Source organism: Lathamus discolor, chromosome 3 (genome assembly GCF_037157495.1).
Source record: "Lathamus discolor isolate bLatDis1 chromosome 3, bLatDis1.hap1, whole genome shotgun sequence".
Lineage (NCBI taxonomy): Eukaryota > Metazoa > Chordata > Aves > Psittaciformes > Psittacidae > Lathamus > Lathamus discolor.
In genome coordinates, this window is record NC_088886.1 from 98,395,638 (window position 1) to 98,420,003 (window position 24,366).

A 24,366-nucleotide genomic window follows, 5' to 3' on the forward strand; every position below is an offset into this window, starting at 1 on the left:
CTCCTGGAGTTTGATTTCTAAGATTTGTTGCTTCCTGTCACTAGTGTTTGCCCCTCTAGGGTTTAGACTGGCTACTGAGACTGCAATTTGTGGTTAACTACAAGAACGGTAAGGGTCTGCTGGTGTTCATGTGTATATTTTGCTGAAACTAATTCTTACTTTTCTTGGGTCTGTCCCCCCCTCCCCCCCCCAAGTCTTGGCAGCTGAATAATAGGTCACACTGCTACTTTTTTCTTCATTGCTAATGGAAAGCCATGAACAAGTAAAGAGCTGCAAAAAGGTGTAGAGAAATAATTAAATATCTGGACATCCATAAAGTTTAAACTGCTGTTAGCACTTTGACTGCTGTTATCCACAATTATCGCTCTTGTGATTTGAGCAGTCTGGGTTTGTCATATTTGAGCAATGTTCCTGAAGCTATTCTTCAGGGTTCAGAAGGGAAGTTACTTCCAGGTTTGAAGATGAGACTTAAAGAGATAGGTTTGTTACTGCTTATTTGACCATTTTAATGTTTCTTTAATGCATTAAAACCTCATCTTAGTTTTAATAAGGTCAGAGAAATGTTTAACTAGTAGATAATGGCTATATTGGAATAATGCAATATCTGGAATTAGATACTGTGAAATTTTAAGGCTAGATTGTTTCTGGTAAAAATAACTTAAATATGGCTATTTGGTATGTATGTATAGAACTTGTAATAGATCCTGATATATTTCATAGTACTGCTGGTTTAGGCATGATCCCATGAAGTTGAGATTGTCTGAAGCTATTTCTTATTTTGATATTGGAAATATGTAGGATACCCATATCACTGTGTGCTTTAGATTAGAGGAAAACTGCATGTGGTTCAGCTCTTGTTTTATTGGTCTACTGTGTGGTCAAAACCTTGTGTGTTACTCACCAAGTGACTTGTGTGAGGTGGTTTCATGAAATTCCCTTTATCAAGAGTACTCATGATAGTGATATTTAGTGGGCTAAATAGTATTAACAAGTTTTTCATGTAGGGAATCTTTTGCTTTTACAAAGTTGTAATATTCGTGCACAGAGCTAAACCATTTATACTCAGATTGTTTGAGAACTTGATGTCTCTTAAGTATTCCCTGCTTTATAACAATTTTTTTAAAGGTCAGTGTGTTCCTGATTTTTTTCACAATAACTTTTAATGCTGACTAAAAGTCATTGTACCCTAGCTCTTCTGTAGCTACCACTGGGAGGTTTTGAGTTTGATCTCCTAGGTCTTGGCAATATGACTGCAACACACTTGCAACTGCTTCAAAAAGTTCTTATAAGGACAAGTTGTACAATAGATCCTGTTACCATTTTTTATCAAGTGACCATTTTTAAATATGAAAGGTTTCTGTGGAAATGTTCAGAGAGATTTGTTTCACTACAGTTTTTCAGTGTCTAGAATTAAACCCAGGTTCCTTTACTGGAAATACCTCCAGCTGCCTCTAAATCTTAACATTTGCCCACCTGTAATTTCTAGCTAGCTTTAATTTGTATCTTGTCTAACCGCTGTGTTACATTGAACTGTAGTTTTTTGTAACTTTGTTTCTACCGAATCTCATTCCGGCTTACAATAGCTGCAACTCTGAAATTAGTGCAAGACTGTGACCTCAGATATTTAGGCATGAATATAGCATTTTACTTGCGCTAGCAAGTAAAAGCTCAGGTGAGCTTTGAAATTGGGAATTGAAGGGGAAGTTAGTTTAAAGGTACAGTTTTGCTGTCTTTTTAAGATACTCAGTTAACAGCTGGTCTCACAGGGTGATTCACAATGTGCAGAGGTTGAATTTGTGCCAATTGGCCTTTGCATTTTTTAAGGTACAGCTCTGATGTAAAACCCCATTGTTTCAGGTTGCTTGATATAAGCTTGAGATATTTTTCTAATGATTTTGAAGTCCCATTGATACAAAAAAAAAACAGTTGCAAGTGCTATCCTGATTTGGTAGAACCAAGCAGCTGAAAAATGTATTACAGAAGTAGTTCTCTGATGTTTCTAATGTGATGTGTTCTAAGACTGCTTGCTTTACAGGCCTTATTCCTACTGCTGTATGTTAGTACCTCAGTGAAAAGCAGCAGTGATGTAAGCATCTGTAGGCCAAATAGATGAACACATGAGTGTTCCTTTTTTTATGTACAGCTTCTAAAAGCAGGAGCTGTATCTGGGCTTTAGTAGTCTTGGTTACGTGGCAGCATGATGTATGCAAGGTTGGGTTGGCGAAGCTACTGTTTTACTGCATTTGCCTCAGTGGCGATGTAGGGTTGCTCTGGGGAAGAAGGGAAGCTAGTGGGGTGTTTCTCCTCTCAAAACCTGTAGTGTTGTGACAGCTTCCTTGACTACATTTGCATTGCTGTGACTGCAGAGTTGTTCCAGAGTTTCTTTAATCTTGTCCTCTTCTATTTCTTGCCTCAGATCACCTGAATGAATGAGGAAAAGCTGAGTTTTAGTGACATGCCGTGGCATAGTGTCTCCCAACTATTGTTGTAAGATAAGAGTTTGGAGTATTTACTGTTTAAAATGAGCTGATTTAATTTAAGTAAACTTCTCTCAAGAGGCACTCAGCCATTGAAAGTATTTAACAGGTTAAGATTTTATTTTTTTTTTCCTCCTGTTTGACTTCCAAGAACTGATTGAACACAAGACAAGGACTTTGTTGAAAATGTAATACAGGACAAGTTCCAGGATTTTTTTTCCTGTATTCTTTTTGTTAGTCTTTTGTATTGGCAAGACTTAATTTTAGATATTAATTTAGTTAGTATATAGAGTGCTAGGTATAGACACCTCTGGAAAAAAAAGTCTTGGAGATACATCTGTTGTGTTGGTACCCTGTGGAAGCACTGAAGGATGCAAGTATTTATCCCTGTTCCAAAGTCTGTGTGGCTACAGGGAAAAAAAAAAAGTATACTGCAAAATCCAGCTTGTCTGTCAATACAGGGTGGCTCCAGGATTCAAAAGGCAGTTCCTCTTGTGGCAGATCCTTGCCTTGAGCACAATCATTTTCAGCTTACATGATTTATGTATTAAGATGTGAGAAACTGGCATGAGATCTTTGGCCTCCTGGTTTCAAGGTGGTTTTCAGTTAGTGCCACACATCCAGGATAAGTCTGATCTTGCACAAAGCATTTTAAGTCTTCCCTAACCATAGAGTGAGAGAAACTGAAATCATATCCTTCATATGTTTAACTAAAAGTTGCTGTGCAAAGGGAGCATTGCTAAAATTACTGTTTTATTTCTGCTTCTCTTTTGCTGACAGCATAAGCAGAATAAATGTACGTCTGCATGTGGAAGATGATGCAGGCTCTTTATTTTGTGGAACACAAAAAGGCTGTGGTACATACAGGACCTGGGACTGCCAGACATTTGTCCATGGTGAATTTGGACAAAGATGCCTTTATTTCAAGGCTCTAATTTTACTATTTCAGGAGTTGATTATGCCACTAACTCACTGGAATAAAGCCTTTTTTATTTTTCTTTTTTTATTTTTCTTTTTATTCAACTGATGGTCTAATCAACTTTTCATACAGAAAGAAGCTACTTGACTGGTATTTTTGGTGATGAATAAAGGATTAACCTGTTTAATATCCTTTATTGTTCCCTGACTGCAGCATCACAAGCAGCACATTTCAGTAACAGAAAATGCTTGTTTTCTGTTACTGGAAACACATCCCAAATATCTATCCTTTCATGACAGACAACTTAAAAAATTACCTGAATTAAGAAGGCTGCACAGAAGACCCATTGAATTATATTTCACCTCAGGACTTGTATTATCATCTTGTAGAAGTTTGTGTAAGCTTTGAACTAGCTGTAATTCCTTAAAAGATTCTTCAAGGGTTTCTGAAAAATAAGCAAGCAAATACCTGAGCTGTTAGCTGAAAAGAAGCTGGGAAGTGAACATGCTTCCTTTTAAAAAATGACATTCCTGACAAGCTTCATTTCAAATTGGCTATGGAGGGATGTCTTGGGCATCTGTTGTCCCTGCTGGAGAATTTCTGTATTATTTTTTGTATAGTGTTTCTTCACTGCTCTCATTCTGGAAGACAGAACCTATGTACTATAGATTGTATAAAATAACTTCATAATAGATTAAGATTTGCAATGTTTGGTGCTACAAATGTGGATTTGCATTACTTGCCCAGTTGAGTTTGAGAGCCTTAATGGTGGACCAAGCAGTAAAATGGGCTCTTTATTGTCTTGTTATAGGAAACTCCAAATTTTCAGTTTATCTTTTGATTTATGTAGGTTTGTGGTGACTGTCTTTATTGTAATAAATTGAGACCCACTTTCAGATGTGGTCAGCCATATAGGAAAAAGCTGAAAAAGAAGTATATTCAGTCTTGAAAAAGAAGTATACTCAGTCTTTCTGAAAACTAGCTCAGTAAAAGTAGGTACAGTTTTCTCACTTGTCTCAATTGCACCTTCTACAAGGCCCTTTTGTCTATGCTTCTGCTTTGTTTCCTGCATTAGAATGTCTGCTTTCTGAAGAAAACATTTAGTCTTCATTGACCAAGTCCATAATTTATCCTTAATTTTGTCTTCATTTAGGCTTTCTCATCTTTTTTCTCTAGTCTTCATCATTTTTCTGTTTTGTTGTGTAGGTTTCTAGCAATACACCATGCTACTCAGCAGATTGTGCCTGTCTATGCAACCTGATCATTTGAGTCGAAACAGAAAAAATCTTCAGGTAATTACTGTAGCCTGTTGCTTTTGCCATCTTCTGAATGGCTGACCTTTATTTCATGCTGAAGAGCCACATCTAAACAAGAAACACACTTTTTCTTAACATGTTACATAGAACTAAGAGCATTATCATATTTTTTAATAATTGAGGATCTTGCACAAGTAATTACTTTCAGGAGAAAAGTACCTAAATTGATTGCAGATGCTATTGCCAAGGCATTCAGAGCCTCATTCTGCATGGCAGCATGTTCGCTTGTTGTCATGGAAATCAGATGCTTCACTCCTTGTGCCTCGTGGATGGCTTTGACCACTTCCTGTTAGAGCAAAGGTAAAATACCACAAATGGAAATCTGACTTGTGAATAATGTAAAATGAAGAAAGAAATTACGTTGCACCCTTCAGCCTTTTAATTGATGGCAGTGATTTGCCTGCTGCAATGCAAACCAGTATTTGAAGACTAAAGATAACAGTGCTTGGGTCACTGATCATGCATGTCTGCCTCAGGCTGGTCCAATTTACTCGAAATATCAATACTTGCAATTGTGTGTGTATATATATATATATATATATATATATATATATATATATATATATATATGGTAATTTTTATAGTTTGTGTCAGGAGTTTTAGTTTGACCGTACTAAGTTTTTCATTTCAAGCCTGCAGACTAGCAAAGATTAGGTTTACTTTATCAAACCCTTTGCAGATAGTATCTACTTTTTTGTCACTACTTCAAATGAAGCATGATTGATATGCCTGTGTATGATAACAAGATTTACAAAAAACAGATCCTGTTCTAATATGCCAGCAGATACAGGTCATGCCAGATTTATCCATCATTAGGTAGGTAAGTGGGCTCTTTGACGCTCCTACAGGACTGACATTTGGGCCAGGTCTGAGTGATCTTTGCCATTTTATTTTGAAACTAATACGGAAGTAGAAAAGCTTTACCTACTTAACATTTGTCAAGCCTTACTCAAGTTAAAAGTTGACAAGTGACAGTAAAGTAACCATGTTATTCATTTCTGTGCAGTATCTGTGGCTATGGAGAGCATGGCTTTTCTGCTCACCTCCCCATTATTGATATTGAGGCAGATGAGGGGTTTTTACTGTGATTTTTCATGTTTTTAATGATAAAGCTGTATGTGCTGTCTAACACAACCCCCGGCTATATCGACAAGCTTTAAAAATATTTGAGAAGGATAAAATAGATACGTATCAGGCTAGTAGCTCTCGTACTTGGGATCTGTTGTGATGCACGATGGATGCTAGCAGCCGATTTGCTTCTCCATGAACACCAGTGTGGTCATTAGCACTGCACCACTGCACAAGTCTGTTGAGTAGCATAGGGTCTTGGCCCAAGATTTCAGCCGCATCAGCTGAAGAGAAAAACATCATCAGGAGGCATTCAAAATCAAAGTTCTCAGTCTTTCTGTCACAGGCCTGAGCTATCCTTTGAAAGCTGTAAGTAAAGCATTGTTTTTTTAAGAAATCTTGTGAATATTTACCTGAGGAATGCTGGTTGTGTTACAGTAACTTTTGGAGTTAAAGAACAGAATAAGCTGTTCCAATAAACTTAAACTTTTTAAGAAGCTGCTGAAGCAGGGCTTAAAATGAGCAACTTTGTATCTTTGAAAACAAATGTTCTGCTGCTATCCTGAAATATTCATGGACTGTTTCCTGTGCAGTTTCTTGCACTTGCTGTTAGACCCCTGCGCAAATGAAACTGTGGGCTCTTTAGATCCTGTTCTTGCTGTTTCAGTTCTGTCAGTGATGGTGACAGTTACTGTTGGTAGCATGTAGGAAGCCAAGTCTTAGAACAGGATTGCAGCATGTCTGTAATTGCATGTCTTAAGACTGTGTTTAACTGTGTATTAGGCATCATCAAAACTTCCCCGAGAGTTTGGAGGACCCTTTTAATGTGCATTCCCTTGTGTTTCAGGAACCCTCTTGCAAGACTTGCTCAAAGTATTAATCTTTTTGTTGACATTTGGAAAAAAACCTCACTGGGTAATTTTTCCTAAGTAGTGGAACTCTAATGATGGCTTAAGGCTCATTGCCACTAGGGAAGACTACTCCCAGAGCTTTTAGAATTTCAGCAGCAAAAGGAACTTTGCTTATGCTCTTTCTTCTTTCATCAGTCAAACCCATGATTCCACAGGAGTTTTAGTGCAGTTTAATAACACATTTTTAAAGTGCTGTGGATCAAATGTAACTAACTGGTAGAAAGTGATTTCCTGAGCAAAGCTAAATGGAGGTGGAAGGGTGCTGAAGACTGAAATACTCTTTTCAACCAATTATGTTAAACAGAGGTTCAGCCCTAAGAACATCCTGGTAAATACTGCTTAGAAATTTCAGTTAATTGATCCTGTTCAATACTTAAGACTGAAATTCTACATCTTGGTTCAACTGGTAGTTCCTTCTGACTGAAGTGTACCAGGAGAAAGATAAGAAAGTAGTAATGTGCACAACTTAATCTGTCTTTTTGTGGGAATTGAGTGCTCAATTATTTGGCTTTGAGCCCAAGAGTTGTTTTGTAAACTGCCAAACAGCTGTTTCCATGCATTTCAGTTGATCATGAACCGTGGGTATAAAGGTGCAGTATTTCCAACTGGGCATCAGATGTAGCATCTGAGAGACAAGAGTAGTCATAGGACAGATGCTCACTTTCAGTGTAGAATTGTTCTATTTGCAAAAAATAGGAAAAAAATACTGTGGTTATAAAATTTAATTCATATTTAGGAGTCTTGTGTAGTTATTTATAATTAAGGATTTTTCTTGTTGATGTCATTTTGGTGGTTTGTAGTCTTATCCTGTGTCCACCCCTCATTGCTAGAGGACCACAGCAGATAAGCATGAAATGTGCATTGCGTGCTCTGAAGAAGGAAATACGTGGTGAAGGCCTTCCTGGGACGTACTTTCCCGAAGAAGGATTTATAGGATTTGTGAGCTTCTTCCAATCTTTTTAATTTTTCCAGTTTTTTAAAATAGTTCCTGTCCTGAAGTAAGGTAACCAGGGAGATCCTTGCTCCTTTGGAAGCAAAGACTTGAGGAAGAACCAGTATTAACATCTGGAACCACAAGGAATAGGTTTGGCTGATAACAGCATCACCCTGCTCCTGTCTCTTTATCTCTCCCTTTCTCTGTGTGTGACATTTGTTTTGAAATATTCAGGAAAGGGTCAAATGGAGCATGCACACCAGAAGGTCAGTGTCAATAAACCGCATGATTACTCTGGATATTTTGCTGAAACCTGTCAACAAAAAAGTCAAAATAAGTCAGCCTGTACACTTTCTATTTTGGGGAGGGAGATGAGGAAGGACAGACATGTTTGTTTGCTTTTATCCAGTATGCTAAGAAACAATCCACAGATCAAAATCCCACAAGGAATCTGACACGTTCTGGCTTAGTTGAACATGTTTGTTTTGAGATGAGCTGCTTGTCATTGCACAACCACCTGTGTATTACCTCATGTAACAAGCTTTTGTTTCTAGGTCAGATGTTACACATTAGTCTGAGGAGATCATGGTAATCCAATTTAGTACAGGAAGCAGAAAGTGGTGAGAGGATGGTGAATGGAGCCAGTCTAAGAGGCTTGGTCAAAGGAAGCGTCTTGACCCAGTTTGACAGTTTGATGTCTACCAGCAATAGAGTTCTTTGAAATAAAACCCAATTAGTTATTAACAGGAACAGGCTCTTTTCACTTACAAAACACCCAATTTTAACAATTTGTATGACTGAACTTTCAGTTCAGCTGAAAGTCTTTGGGCTGTTGAAGTGCACAAATTCTTCTGCTCCTCTGAAGCAAACAGTGGAAAATCAGGAGTTAATGTTAACATCTCTTTAGTGTAATGAAGCTGACAGATCTTATTCCTGTTTCCTATAGTTAGGAAGAAACCCACCTCTTCTGGTCTGTAGGCTTCAGCATGCCCAGTGATTGTCACAATAGTGAACTTATACTAGATAATGCAATTAACTAATTTAGTGTGGATTTCTTAGTAGATGTGTATTCATAAGAGTTCAGGCTGAGCTAATTAGCAACAATGGTAACTCATGGGTAAACAGAATAGAAAGTAATTAAAGGTGGGAGAATTATGTGCTCATAGGCAGGAATAGGCAAACGTTAAAATGCCTTTTTTTTTCTACTCTACAATATCTGTGTTGTTTCAGATTCAAATATTGTACCATTTTGTACCAAGTTCTGACTTCATATGAGGGCAGGTAAATAGCACTGAGTTAAAGAAATGTATAAAATTCAGTGTTTGATTATTTAGATCCGTTTTGTTATGATGCCTCAGTTTTAAAAGCTAAACAGTCTCCAGCACCATTCAGATACAACTTTGGAGAAATGATCTTTTAATGACTCTTTTTCAAGGCCTGGGAGGGAGAGGGTAAGTTTCTGTATATCTTACAGTGTTCATTTCCTGCCTTGGTGAAATGTAAGTCAAAGCTTTTTACTGGACTGGAATCTGTGTTTATTAATATGAGGGCTAGATCTAAATTTGTATCATGCATATTAGTTTGAAAAAGGATGCTACATCGAAGTGATGCCTTCAGTGGTGTAAACGAGTATGCAGCATGGAATGTGGGAGAGTGAGATTTTTTTTCTCCTTCCATATAACTAACGAATTTGTGATTGTAATTGTTCTGTACCTTCAGTTCTACTGCAAAACAGTCACAACTTTTCTGGTTCTGTTTTGACCTATTGTTATTTGTGCACTTCTCAAGGTGTTCTAGGGCAGCTGCTTGGGTGATATGAAAGAATTAGAACACTTACTAAGAAAAATAAACCCTACAACACTTGTTCTTGTGTTATACTCTGGTAAGAAGCTATATAAATCTAAAGATAAATTTAGATACTATGGTAGATCTTAACATAGTTCTGAAGTTGTGCATGTTTCTAAAAATGCAAGTGTATGCACAGAGTGAGTATTGTTGCCTTTGCATACCCACCTCTGTGTAGAAGTGAATGAAGTGCAAATAAATAATCCCACATTTCAATGTGCAGAGTAAATTCAACATTTGAGCCATATCAGACAGGCAAACATGGCACCATATGTGTAGAGATACTGCGTGGTAGAAACTCATTTCTCCTGCCTCACTCCACCCCAGCTCCCTTTAATCCTTTTATTATTGTTTTATTATTTTTATTTATTTCATTTTATAATTATTATTATTTATTAGTTTTATTATTGATTTGCTTTCCTGTGATTTGGCACTGTAAAGCCTTAGCCTTAATCTTTTCCATTGTACTCATGCCTTGCTAGTATATCTCTGGTGGAAAACATCTTTCCTTGAGGCCTTTGCCGTTTCTCACTGACTATGCAGATTCTTCCATTTGGTTTCTTTCTAAAGTACTTCTGAGGCTGACTGGGACAGTATGGAAGTCTTGCAGCCTTTGGCGATCATCTCTGTTGGAACCTTTCCAGACTGAGTGGAATTAGGTCAGCAGGACACTTAGCCTGTGTTTTCCTTGCCATGTTCATTGTCTTGCGGGGAGAGGGGAGAAGTGGGGTGCCTATTTGACATCAGCAAACATTAGCAATTCCTTACCTTGACCATCTGCTAACATCCGTAGTGTTTCAAGAAGTTTAAACTGCACAGGAGGCATCTCTGACCTTAGAAGTGTCTGAATCCGTTCTGCCACACCTTCTTCCAGCATTTGAACCTTGCTAACAACTAGAAAATGGAAAAATACAGTGCTATGAAGCTCAATAACCACACAAGTATCTGAAAATGTAGATACAATATAACTGTTCTGAATTTTAAGCTGCGTTACGCTCTTACCAAAAAGTCCAGCTTGTCAGAGTGCTCAGAAACAGTCAGGACTACTCAATTGTTCAGATTTCTCTTGAACTAAAAACTTCTTAGGAATTGCTGTTACAATATTTTGGTTAGTTTTGATCTGAGCCCTGCCTGGAATGAAGTGCATAAATAGGATAAACACAGCATTGTTGTTTCTCTCCCTTTTTCTAGTTGTAATAGACAATCCATTCACTTGGTCACTCTTGCAAGCAAGCTTTTCCTGTGCTTGCTCATCTTAACTGGGTGGCAGAAGTGATTTACATAGCCATATTTATTGAAAATTAATTTTCTTTTATTATTTGAGCTCTCTGATCTGCTGTTGTTCATGCCTTTGTTTCTGTGTTTTCTTCTAATTCTTGTGTCTGTTTCTGTGCTTTCTTCTCCTAATTCTTGTGTCTTTGCTCCAGTTATTGCAGTAATTCCTGGTAATAATTAGAAGCTTGTCTGGAAAGAGTCCTAATGCTGCTTAACTGTGTTACCAAAAGCTGATTCCTTCAGAGCAATTTTCATACCATCTTCACCATGCCTTTTTTTCGGGGGGGGGGGGAGGGAAGAGAGTACACATGACACACAGTGAATTTAGGGAGACAACTGTTCTATCCCTTCCTCTTCCTTTTGGACAAATAGAGAAGCAAACGCTGTTAAGTAACTGTTCTTAATGTCCATGGTTTTCAGTGGCACATTCACTACAGCATAATTACTTTTCTAAATTATTTTTTTTATAATCTTGTTCTCCAAGATCATTACTTCAATTGAAGACTCTACTTGTTCTCATTTGCAAGTGTTGATCCATACTTAATTAATTTTTGGTTTATGATTTCTTTGGATTTGCTCTCAGTCTTTTTGGTGGCTGGTGGGGTGGTGTTGTAGGTTTTGGTTTTGTTTTTTGTTTTTGTTTTGGTGGGGTTTTGTTGTTGTTGTGGTTTGTATTGGGGTTGGTTTTGTTTCTTTGTTTTCCCTTCATGAAGCAGACTATATTGAAAGTGGTAAGAGTTTGTGTATTTCCGGAAGTGATTTATTATTGTGAGGAAAAGTTACAGCATATAAAGAACACTGAGATCTACTGGTACTATGTGTAGCAGGCAGTGACATAGGGAATGAAGTTGCAGGTTGCAGCCATGTTTTTCTGGAGGTTTAGATCTTGTAATCTTTGCAAGATCAGCTGTGTTGGTTGCATTGCTAAGGAACTCCCAAGGGGCTTGCCATTACAAAAATCGGGCCTTGGTATTTGTTGAGGAACACATTATGAGTTAGAACATAATTATCTGCTGCTTGTCAAGGGAAACTACATCAACATTGCTATCTTTCAAATAAGATTAGTTGGGATCTTTGCTGCTTGTAATCATTAATTCCTATTGTACATATTGCAGGAGTAAAGTCAATGGGGGCTAAGCATGGGACGCCCCTATGGTTATGGAAAAAGTCCACCTTTTTATTCTAATAATGATAGTTACATTTTGCCTACTAAATCACTCTCCTAATTTCAGGTGGATGGCTCTCCATGATTTTTCATGGTTCTGTGATTATCTTCTAATAGCTCTGTGTTAGGTTGTGACTGATGTAAGGTAGCTGGCATGCACCCTCAGAGTGCTGCATACTCTATTAGCACCAAAAAGCAATTTGTCTGCTGATGTGAGTGGTGGTGGAATACCTCTTCAGAGAAAGAAATACACATAAAAGCAGCAAGGGGCTTATGGTGTGAAACATGTTTGTTAAAATACTGGATAGACAGATAATGGCTGGTTGTCATGATCCAGAGAGTGTGTGATATTATAAGCCAAACTAAATAAATTACTTGAGAGTATGTAAAAAATAAGTTGAAAGAAATAGGTGAGGTTCTGACGACAGCTGTCTGCAAGAAGGAATTGTATCAGCTTTAAAAGGAAGTAGGGGAAGCAAAGTAGCAAGTGGCATATTCTGGAGCTCTCACTTGTTCAAAGCAGTGATTATGCCTAAAACTGTTAGACCAAGCATGCTGGCTAGTTTACATAATAAAATTGGCAGACAGCTTCAAAATCTGTTATCTTTACAAGATATTATTGGTGTCATGCTCTTCTCTGGAGTACTCTGTAGCAGTATAAGGACTGTTGCAGGGTGCTGCTGCGCTGTTAAGTCTCTAGGAAAACATTTCTGGCCTGAATTGCAATTTCACATGGAAACAGTAAATTTGAGATAAGAAGCAGCACAATTTCCTGATGTGTATTAACAAAAGGTCACAAGTGTAGAATCATAGAACTGAGTTGGAAGGGACCTTCAAAGCTCATCTAGTTCAACCCCCTCCCTCCACCCCACCTCACTGAGTGGGGAGATTAGATCAGGTTACTCAGAGCCCCATCCAATCTGACTTTGGATGTTTCCAGAGATGGGGCACCCACCTCCCTGGGCAACTTGTTCCAGTATTTCACAGCCCCTATCATAAAAAATGTCTTCATTATATCTAGGCTAAATCTAATCTCTTGTAGTTAAAAAACATTGTCCCTTGTCCTATCACAACAGGCCCTACTAAAAAAGTCTGTCCCCATTTTTCTTGTGCTTCCCCTTAAGTTTGTAGTTTTCAAGTGTGTTTGTTACAAAGGCTGAATTCAGAACGAATATTGGCTGTATAGAAGAGGAGCAGATTTATGAAATTGCTGCCAGCTGTGATGTAATAGCTTTACCCCATACTCTCGATTTTAAGCTACAGACCCTGTTCTGCGGTTTTGTCTTGAACTGCTCTACGTTTTTAATATGAAACTATTTTAGCACCTGGCAATGAGATCACTCTTTATTATGTGTAGACCCTCTATGTAGATAAAAAGTCTTGGTGAGTTACTGAAATACATATGTCTCTGCAGGGAGAAAAAAAGGTCAATTGCCCCTCAAAATACAGGGGGCTTACATTGGTGGCTTGGACAAAGCCACACAGATCTCCATTAAATGATCCATCTTTACGAAGAATCACAGTAAATAGTCTTTAAACTCTGTACCTGGTATAGCAAGGTTTCTAAGGGCACTGAGTGCAGCATGTTGAACAGAGATGTCCTCGCTCTCTACATGTTTCTCCAAAAGATCCAGAAGCTGATGTATGACTCCCAGCTGTACCATTCGTACACAGTTGCCATCTGAAAAAAGGCAAAACCAAGCAGTTGAGAGAGGTGAGAAACACAATGGTAGACATAAATCACGCAAATTGAGAATTCAGGGACTCTTTACCTTGAATGTTTTAATGTCTTGATAAATTTGAGACTATAGCTTTTGCATGGTCTTTTACATCCTTCAACTCTAGAGGTAAGTGGGCATTAGCCACCTGTGAATGTTGAGACATCCTTGAGTAAAGCTTAGCTCGAAAGAGCTTTCTAGACAGTCACTGTCAAATTAGAACTATATGTCTGCCGATAAGTTTTGTTGCTTTTTTTTTTTTATTCCCGATCCCCCCAATACTGCTTTATTTTTCACTATGTATGTGGTAGAATACTGGTAGCATTTTCAGTTTCTCTGCAGGAGAAATGTAATACTTCAGTTTTGCTATTGTGCTGGTTTAAGAGACCATTGTGAGACCAGGGATCTTATCCAGCAGCGGTGAGTATGATTACTAGTTTTGTACTGCTATTACTCCTTGTATTCAGTCAAATAATTTGTCATTAATCATTGAAAGAATTGGGCCTAGCTTTTATTACCTGTTTTGAGAAACCCATTTTCTGAAATGAGGAGTTGCTGTCATATGAAGCTAAGAAAATATGAGCTGACCTAGAGAGTTCTGATGTGGTGAAAGCAGGTTTGTACATTCTGAAGAACTACCATTTTGCTTAGTATATGCTTTGCAATATTTTCTGTGAGCATTTATTTGTTACATGTCTCCCTCTCTCTTTGAGAACTTGCTCTGCAGAGTTGACAGCCGTTTTGTTATCAGCAGCTACTTAGCTCACCTTAATAGGAAGTGAGGTTTTGCTCTTTAGAGCAAAAGGAAACTCTGCATGTTATCATATGCATCCTTCCTGAAGGAAGTATTTTGAAGATGCTCTTTATCAAATATTTTTCTGTATTTTATTCAATACAATTTATTACACCTCAAGAGAAGCATATTCCTGCCACTAGTAGAAGTTTCCTTATTGCTGTGCTGTTACCTTGTGAATGCTGTTAAAAAGCAGCAAAACCCCATATACGAATACAGTATTCTACAGGAAGGAAGAAATACAGGGTCTTATAGGAAGACCACATCTTCACTTGGAGTAAACAATTATCCATGGCATTATACAGACTTCATGTAAGTAGAGAATCTAGCCAGAATTAGCTTTAGGTGCCTCTTGTGGTACTAACTGCATGCCTAAGATGTACAGACTCAATTTTTGTGTGTATACCACTTAAAAATGGCTGCAGCAATTTTAACACCTTTGTTGATTTGAATGTTATTTCCAAGCATACCCCAGTATTTCCAGTAGTAGAAACTCCATGTTGTCTTTTGAACCAATGCCTATTATTCCTTTAATCTCTTAGCATTTCAGTTAGTAACGTATTTTTTCCCGTGTTACTACATACGTTAAATAAGAACGTCAACCGCTTGTAAAACATAAGTGGATATACTCATGACAAAACTATCAGTCTGCAAAATAGTTCAGTTTCTACTAATGCAAAAAGTCTTTTGGTATCACTTATGCACACATTCTCTAAAGCGATGTTTTTGCTTATGATCCCTCAAATTTCTATTGCTTGGCTCTAACCTTTGGAGATCAGAGTGTATGAGGAAAATTGCCTACTTCTCTTTAAGGATGGGTTCTCTAGAAACACCATCTCTTTTGGTCTGACAAAATTGTGAAGTCAAAATATTTTGATCTTCATATAGACTAACCTTAATTGAATTTCATTTCTCTCCTCCCCCCACCTTTCAAACCAAAGAATGGCAGGGCATTATTTTCTCTTGCACTAAAGTGTGAATAGGCAGGACCCATTAGTGTCTGCCTTGCTTTGAATGTCACAGAGCTCCAAATTGGTTCTTTCTTCTATAGATTTTTGCTTGGACAGCAGCAGAACCTTCAATTTAATGGCTCATACTTGAAGTATGATGGCACAGCCACTTCATAGCTGCAAAAGCTGTCTGTCATCTTTTCACTGACTTGGAAGTTATTTGATGCTGAGATCAGATTTCCATAGTGGGTTTTTTCTCTTAGATTAAAGGCTCTGCATACATCAGTGGCACATACTGAGGCATGAGAGGGATTGTTCACTTTTTCCATGTGAAACATGTAATGGGATTGTGGGGGAGATGGATGGAGAAGACTGGGTGATGAAGCAAGCTATTCAGCTGAATAAATTGAAGATGGCTAGTTTAAAGGCACTGAAGGTATTTCTGTGGCCTTTGTAGAACTATAATGCACAATGGGTGATTCAGAGCAAGGTGTAAGAGAAGGAAGAAAGGGAGACTAGAAAAGATGGGGGAGGTGGAAATATGTGTGTATGATGACTTGCTTTAGCTAGACAGACTTTGTGTTTTTAACATTCAGACAGATGTGAGGGAATCTTTTATGATAAGCACATATTAATGAAAATTGTTGGTTGCCTTGGGATTGGGGGTGGTGGGATGCAGTGCAAGTGTCCAGTTCTTGATGTTTTATTCTTTAATCTGTATTGCTCAAAATACAACACAGCAGGGCCACTTAAACTAAGTTGCTGTTAGGTCTTCAGCCTTTTAGTATTCCTGAAATCAGCTTACAGACTTAGTGAAAAATCTAGGTCAGCAGTGTAGCAGTCTGTTCCTAATAGATGCGGAATTTATGTTACAAGAAAGTTCTTTAATTTGTTAATCCAAATGTTTGAAGTATGTACTCAGAATAGTACATCAGGAAACATGAGTAGTTCAGTATCACATGAACTTAATTTGATTAGGTTTAGATTTAAAACTGGCTCTTCAGGCAGCTGTGAAAGTAAATTTATAGAAGCAGTGTGTGAACTGACAACCACAGGTACAGCTACAATGGTCTGAAGTTCTTGTGCTTTCATCTGTGTTCTGCACAGGAGCAGTCACTATGGTATTGGATGACTTCAGGCAACATATGTACATGCTTGAAGGGAGGCATGGCAATGGGAGTGGTATGCTCCTATGATAAATAATGTGGTGCCTGGGAAGAATTCCCCTAAGGATTATGAAACAGGTTGCAGATGTGTCTGTTAACTGTGAAAGCAGCAGAGAAGATGGCAAATCCAGGGGACTTTTTTTTAAATCTGGAATGTCGGTATGCCTTCTGTTTGGGTTTTTGTTGTTGTTTTTTTTTTTACCTCCAAGAAGCAGAGAGACAATGAGATCTGATGCAGCCTTCACAATGCATGTATTTTCATCTTGTGAACTACCCTGGAGCCTCATCAGGATCTCGGACAGCACCTCTTGCACACCTGCTTCCACCAACTGCACTTTCAGAGCATCTGTAGAGATCACATTAAAAGCACATGGTTGTGGTTTAAACCCAGCTGGCAACAAAGTACCAGGCAGCTGCTCACTCACTTCCCTCCTGCCCTCTCCCCAGGTGGGATGGGGAGGAGAATCAGAAAAATGTGAAACCCAGCTTAATAATTGCAATTAAGTAAAATATAATGATAATAGAAATAATGCCAACAATAACAATACTGATAATAGGGAACAGCAATGAAAACAAGACACATGAGACAAATGCGCAAAACAAGTGATGCACAACAAAATTTCTCACCACCCACTGACCAATACCCAAGCCAACCCAAGCAGCGATTAGTCCCTTCTGGCTAGCTCAGTTTATATACTGGGCATGACATGCTGTGGTATGGAATACCCCTTTGGCTAGTCTGGGTCAGATGTCCTGTCTCTGCTTCCACCCAGTTTCTTGTGCCACTCCAAACTGGCAGAGCATGAGAGAATGAAAAGTCCTTGATCAGGATAAGCGCTACTTAGCAATGACTGAAACATAGGTGTGTTATCAGCATTGTTCCTGGACTAAAGCTGAAATACAGCACTGCACCAGCTATTAGGAAGAAAATTAACACTGTCCCAGCTGAAACCAGGGCACACACTAAAAGCTTCTTAAGGCTTTATTGAAGTGCTTTCATCTAAAAAGCTAAATCCTTGAACTTTAGCCAGACTTTTTAGGTGCAGTCTCCGTTTTGGTTTTGCATGTAAAAGACATTCTGATGCTGGGATGACACCAAGGCAGAACGAGCAGTGCTTCTGCACTGATCTTTGACATTTCTTGTCTTGCCAGCCATGAGTTTTCATTTCTCTAAAATATGTATCAGGTGTCTAGATATTTTTAGTGGGTTCTTGTTGGTGCTTAGTACACCACTGCTTAGAGTAGGCATCGTCTATTGTATTTGGTTGTCATTTTTTAAGAGAAAACTATGTCAAGTCTGCTTTCCTGTTACACACCATGGAGTATATGAGCTTGCATCTGCTATCCTGTAGATCCACCAAAGTAGAGTGAAATGCTACTCCAGTCCTTTGTTTGTTGCCTCACCTATTAAGCTTCAAATTCTTGCTCAGGCCAGGATTTCATATTGTGGCTTTTTCCACTGAAGAAATTGTTGGTTCCATTAGTAGGGTCTCATGGCAAACTCAGAACCCAGAATTTAAGTACTAGTATCCTCTCCTCATTCTCCTAAGCTGAGAAGAGACTTACCATTTTTCGCAAGTGCTTGCAGGACCTCAAAGATAATTTCTAACCTCTCATGGTTCTCTGCTCTTCTCAGTTGTTTTACCAGCTGTTCAGCAACTTTTGTCTTGCTTAGAGCTTCCTTGGCTGTATCTGTGTATATGATAAAGTCAGGACTTTGAATGCTTCTTTATCTGATTAAATGTTAAAAGTGTATCTCCCTATAATCTGTCAATTTACCACATGAAATTATGCCCTCTATACTTATTTGTGGGTCAAAAGCTGTCCATTAATTCTGAATTGTTTTTAAACATATAATATATCAGCAATTCCTGGTACTCCAGGAAAGAGTAGTTAATTCTCCAATACAGGTAACTGTGCCCAGTCCCTGATTAGGTATCAGTAGTATTTAAAATCCAAAACCCCAAATGAAAACCCCAAACCACCACTCCAGTCCCAAATACTGCCCCCCCCCCCCCCCCCCCCCGAACAAACCCAAACAAAACCCTAAAACAAACCAAATAAAAATATCCCACAAAATCCCCCAAAACAACTCCCAAACCTGTGGGCATTCTGCATTTACAAGGAAAGGCAGTGACAGTATGAAGATTATATTTTGCTCCAAGATAAAAAAACATTTCTTTACCAAGGTCTGCAAGATTGCATAAGGCCAGTAGATCAACATGGACAAGTGGTTCACTCTCTGCATAATCAGTTAATACTCGGACTAGTGGTGTGATTACTCCAGCCTTCACCAGCTCTTCCTGAAGTTCCCCTGGTAATAAGAATAGAAGTTACAGGTGATTAAATAGGTACCAATTAAATTGGTAGAAAGGGACCAACTGAGATGCTTTGCAGCAGGATATTCTGGTACGTTCTCACACTGTCAGAATTTGTGCAGCTTTTGTGCTGGGTGTTCATGCTAATGCATGTGTATGGGAAATGAAGGTTCAGGACAGAGTGTTGCTAGACTGCCTGGTTCTACTTTAACTAGAGGAATTAGGCCACTGTAAAAGGTATATAAAGACAATTGCGTGAGCATCTCTACTACTAGTGCAGCTTCTAAAGTGAGTTATGATGGACTGTTTCTCTTAGTGTGTGTCTGAAAATTAAGTGAGGCACAGACAGTTGGCTTATTTCTCTCGGGGAATGGAAATCTCAGCCTTATTGTTTTATAGCTTCTTTTGTTCTAAAGGTCAGGGAGATGGAAGGGGACTGGAAACCCAAGACAAAGCGTAGCCTGGTGACAACTCTTTTCAGGAATCAACAGTGTTCTGACTCATATATCAAATGTTTATATTTTCATGTTAGAATAATGGGTTTCATTTTTTTTTTTATTTTTCTTTAAAAAATGTTTTTGTAAAACAGGAAACTTTACCAGTATTTGGGCTATTATACTACTGAAAGGCAGACTACTTTCATCTTAGGGAATCGTCCTCTTCTAGTGATTTGAATGCTGGTTTCCCAGCATGCAGGGAATCTTGGGAGCGCTTGAGTTGAAATTATCTTTGGATTTTTTGTAGGCTGAGTAAGTTTCTCAAGCAGGTGTAAATTTGTGTTACCAAGGAAAACACTGATAACTGTTTTCTTTCTTTTTGTAGTCATCTTGTCAAATCTGTGCTGGGCCTGTGTTCTGACAGAAGTGAAGTATGTTAATCATATGGCCGTATGCTGCAGTAATGCTGGTGTATACTAGTTGCATGAGCCTTACATGTAATCGTATGGGGAGGGTTTTTTTATCGTCATTCCTTGGCAAGTACATGTTAATTTGCAGCGGGTTGGTAGAATCTATGCCAGATACCTATCATGCTTGGATTTCATAGAAACAGTGCAGGAAAGAAAACCTATAGCTTTCTAGATAAAGCTATGCAGGTCCACACTAGAAAGATAAGAGAAGGTATGTTAAAGGCAGAGGGAAATGGATAGAAGGTACTGGAGGTGAAAAGTTCCATATTACCTCCAGTATATAATAACTACTTTTGGTCATTCTGGGAATTAAGGTAGAAGAAAAAATCTTAAACTGTTTGGGCTAGCAGATGAAAACGGTTTAATTCATGAGACCAGCAGACTCATGTACTGGCTTTATGGAAAATCTGGAGCACAAAGATCTTGGAGAATACCATTGATAAATATCTATTTTTTTTTAGAATATATTTTTTCTGACACATTTTTTTAAACAAGTGCTTTGCTTTATAGGTGTTGTTATTACTCTGAAAGAAGACAAAGCCATTCAGGATCTGGGCCCAAAATTAAGATATGTATGAGTCTCTGCTACTCTTGTTGCAAAGGAGTTCTGACAAAGAATGTGTCACCTTGAAGTCAAAAGTACAGGGGAAACCCAGAGTTTCAGAAGTGTTTGAGATGTATTCAGACTGGTGTCTGTAAGCTGTGTGAATTTGATGTCTAACTGGAGGCTGAAGTACATTCTCTGCTCAGGTCTCCAAATTATTATGAACTGCAGGTTACAATACCTTATAAATTAATGCTGTACAGCTAGGGAAAATGGGATTCTCTCAAGCCAGTACTTACGATTATCATAACAGATGCGGCCAATAGCCCTCCCAGCATGAAGCAACATTTCTTGGTCTGTACTTTCCAGCAAAGGTATCAAAGTTGGAACCAAATCTGCTTCAATACATGGTTTCTTCATTTCCTCTGTATAGGTAAGGGAGAGGGACTTGTGGTTTTTTGCCATGTTGAAATAAAAATAGTTGCAATTGCAAGACCAATAGCTATGTAACAAAACTCAAGAGTGGAAACATACAACTAATGTGCTGCAATACACCTTGTAGGAAGACTTTAGTACAACATACCATTCTTGGCTATCTCTGAAAGCACCTGGGCTGCTTTCACTGCGCATCGTGGACTGCCCTTCAGGATTTTTGCCAAAGTTAAAAAGATCCCACTCTCTCTGAGTAGGCTGAAGGATCTTTGCTCTGTAATGATAACAGCGTTAGTACCTGCAGCAGCTTTGTAACTGGTTTATTTGCATGTTCGTTTCCTATACCTTCATAGAGGGTATCTGTGGGATCCAAGGTTCTGATTTAGCGGGGTACTTAAAGGCTGTCTCAGTCTAAATGTATGAGATCAGTCAGCTGCTTGAATTGCAGCAAGTGTAGTTCCAGCTGATGATCCTGCTTCACGTAGAATTGAAGCACAGGTGGCAAAGCAAAGAGGAAAGCAGTTTCATCATCTTTGACTATAAAAGGATGCTTGCATAATGCATGGGAAGTCAGGGATTAAGCTTCTATTCCTGAGGTATAGCTTAGAAATAAATTTTGTAAGTAGGCACAACATCTTCTATTAGACTACTAATTAGAACAGTCAATTCGCTTAAGTTTTTTTCATCCAAGGTATGGCTTATTGTTCTTAAGGTAGTAAATCACCATCTGCCAGGAGTTTCAGGTAATTGCAGGCCTGTGTTATTTCAGGAGAGTGGGCAGAGACCTTAAAGACTTCCTTATAAAGGAGTCTGGGAGCTACTTTTGAAATTCCTGATCTGATAGGGTCACCTCAGTTTAATTCTAAGACTTTGTAGTAAATAGAATATTAAACTTAGAATTTGTCTGCAGCTTCATTTGGTTTAGTGATCAGTAGCTTTTTCTGGTCACAGGTAAATTTGCAAGTATACAAAGAGAAAGGAAAACAACAAAATAGGCTCAGGACAGCTGTAATTGTAGCAGCAATCACTTCTTGTGATACAGATTAACACAATAGACGGAAACCTTCAGTGAATGCTTTTGGATTGTGCAAATGGTTAAATAGCAATCTGGAGTGATACTTAGCTATCTTCAGTAAGAGCCAGGAGAATTCCATTCAGACTTTCAAGGATCTGATCTTCAGCTTCTGTGTCATCTCCACAGAGCTCAAGGTACTCCAGGTGTTGACTCAGGGTCCCTAAACAGAAAGAGATAGAAAACTGGTGAGCTATTATGGAAAATATTTTGAGCTCTTTCTGGTGTTTCTTTTTAGTGACAATGGCTGCCCATAAGATCATCTCCTGAAGGGTCCAGATCTAAATATGCTCATTAAATAACTAATTTAATCCAGGAGCACGGGCTCAAAGGCTTGGTCCAGTTCTCAGACAGCACATAGCTCTTGTGCAGGCATAAACATGCAGAGATAAATTCTAACTGGCAAAAGAAATTAGCATATGATAACTGGCAGTTTGAGGTGATAAGGAAAGAGGAATAACTGGAAAACCCAAATTAAGCCTGCCATTTCTGAATACTTCTTTATCATAAAGATGGTATTTGCAGTTCAACTATCTGTATATCTACTCTGGTAGTGACCAGCAGCAGGCACTGAAAGAGTGCAAGAGTGAAAGAGATACAGTAACATACTTCTCCCTCAGTTTCTGGCAACACTGGTCTTTAGAAACACATCTAGTATTTATATCTGTATATTTAATACATTTGGATGCACTTTTATTCCATAAATATAATTACTTATTTAAGATAATTCATACTTTTTTATCTCCACAGCACACTATGCCATGAAGTTCCACAGTTTCACTGTTTTAAGAGTAAGATTTTAAAGCGAAGTGAAATACTTAGCTTTAAAATAGCTACCAAAAAGCTCAAAACTAATTGCCTTTGAGTTTTTGTAGCAAGAGAAAGGACAAATAGTACAGAATCACTCCTTCCCATGCTTGTTGTGATTAGATGGATTTTTATCATATCTCTCCTTTATAATTCTTCTGCCAATTCATCTAATATTTTCTCTACAGAAGCTTTCACAACTTGCTTCAATCTTCTTCCAGGTAAGGAGCTAAAATTTGAAAGTCTCTTCAAGATACAGGTAGACTGGGTTTAAGACAGAGATTGGAATGCTTTGTTTTCTACTCTTTTAATCCTTTGTCTATTTAAGAATGTGTTTTGTGCAGCTATTCAAAATCACTCAATCTTTTTGGAGCAGATAGAGTTCATTTAGACCCTGCCATTATTTATACATAGGCCATCATCTCCCCATATATGTTCTGCATTTACAGACGCTGAATGTGGTGTGTCTCTTTATCCCAAGTTGTGCAGGCTGATAAGATTTTTCTGCCAATCTCTTCAGATGGTTTTAAATTTGAGTACTCCAAATAATCAAAAAACTCCTTACCTTTCTTCTATTTCTAGATAACTTATATTAAATGCACAGCTTCTGGCAAAAGTAACCTCTAAGAATTATGCCTTTCTGTTGTGAAAGCAGTCTTTATTCTGCCCTTCAGTCTTTATCAAATAACCTTCTCTCATATCACAAGATAGCTTAGGTGACAAACCTTATTGAATGGCTAGTAGAAATTAAAATGAATTGTTAACAGCATCTCCTTTATTCACCTTCATTCCAGCTCCTTAAAAATATGGTTAAAGAGAGGGGTTGAGCATTATTTGGCTCCACAGAAGTCATATAGATTCTCTCTGCTTTTATTGCTTCTGTGTTTAGTAATTCTGTGCTTTATTCCAATCTTACAATTTGCCTGTGCAGATATCAGATTTCCATATGTCAGTTTCCTGCATTCTTTGTAACTGTTTTTTGTAAAGTCATGCCACTCTTACTGCTTTCCACCTGATTAATCCTGCCTTTGATTCAAATGGCATTCTGCGTGTCACAGTATGATTTGATGATTCATTTTTTTTTAATTCCTTATAAACTCTGGGGAGTAACATCCAGTCCTGACAATTGGTTGCCATTTATTTTATTGATTTGTTCTAAATCTGTTGGCCTTTCAATCTGAAAGTTCCTCCATCTGCTTCCTGAAGACAAAAAAGAGCTGCAGTGATTGCAATAAATATGGGAACTAACAATGGAAAACTGATGGCTGAAGTAGTTAACTTATAGTAGAATATAATGTAAAGTGTTACCAAAACTGTAGTAAAAGAGCAGTTCTGTTTCATGAACTATTTCATTGAAAAAGATGTGTTATGAGTCTTGGCTTAGAAATTCTTCAGCAAAGGACTAGTAAATAATTTATTTTTGTTGTTTGATGGATTCAGCATGGGGTTTATTTATTTATTTAAAATAGAATCCATGAGTTTGTGCAGACAGGAATTTACTTCAGAGGACCCTGAAGTGTCTTGAGCTGTTTTGAAGAGAGGATGATCGAAACATTGGGGAAGTAGGACGGAAACAGCTTTTAATTATGTAAAAAAAATTCTTTGGCTTAAAAAATTAAAAGCAGTTAACAGCAATGACAATATTGGTTTTGTGCTTTAAATGAAATGCCATCTAAAGAAAAATGGCTGGATTCATCAGGTTAAAAATCTATATGGAGAAACTTCAATATTTTTTATTCTGAGTAAGAA

The 24,366-nt window shown here is 38.0% G+C and overlaps 1 protein-coding gene across 1 annotated transcript; it reads right to left on the minus strand.

Moving 5' to 3' along the window:
- Positions 1-2,106: 2,106 nt before the first annotated feature.
- Positions 2,107-20,731, minus strand: LOC136011146 (rap1 GTPase-GDP dissociation stimulator 1-like). Its single transcript, XM_065672810.1, has 10 exons — positions 20,606-20,731; positions 18,723-18,851; positions 18,104-18,229; positions 16,740-16,883; positions 13,457-13,591; positions 10,239-10,364; positions 5,925-6,064; positions 4,872-4,998; positions 3,713-3,841; positions 2,107-2,421 (listed from the first exon to the last, which is right to left on the minus strand). The coding sequence occupies exons 1-10, from the start codon at positions 20,724-20,726 to the stop codon at positions 2,288-2,290; spliced, it is 1,311 nt and encodes a 436-aa protein (XP_065528882.1). The 5' UTR covers positions 20,727-20,731; the 3' UTR covers positions 2,107-2,287.
- Between the last annotated feature and the right edge of the window lie 3,635 nt (positions 20,732-24,366).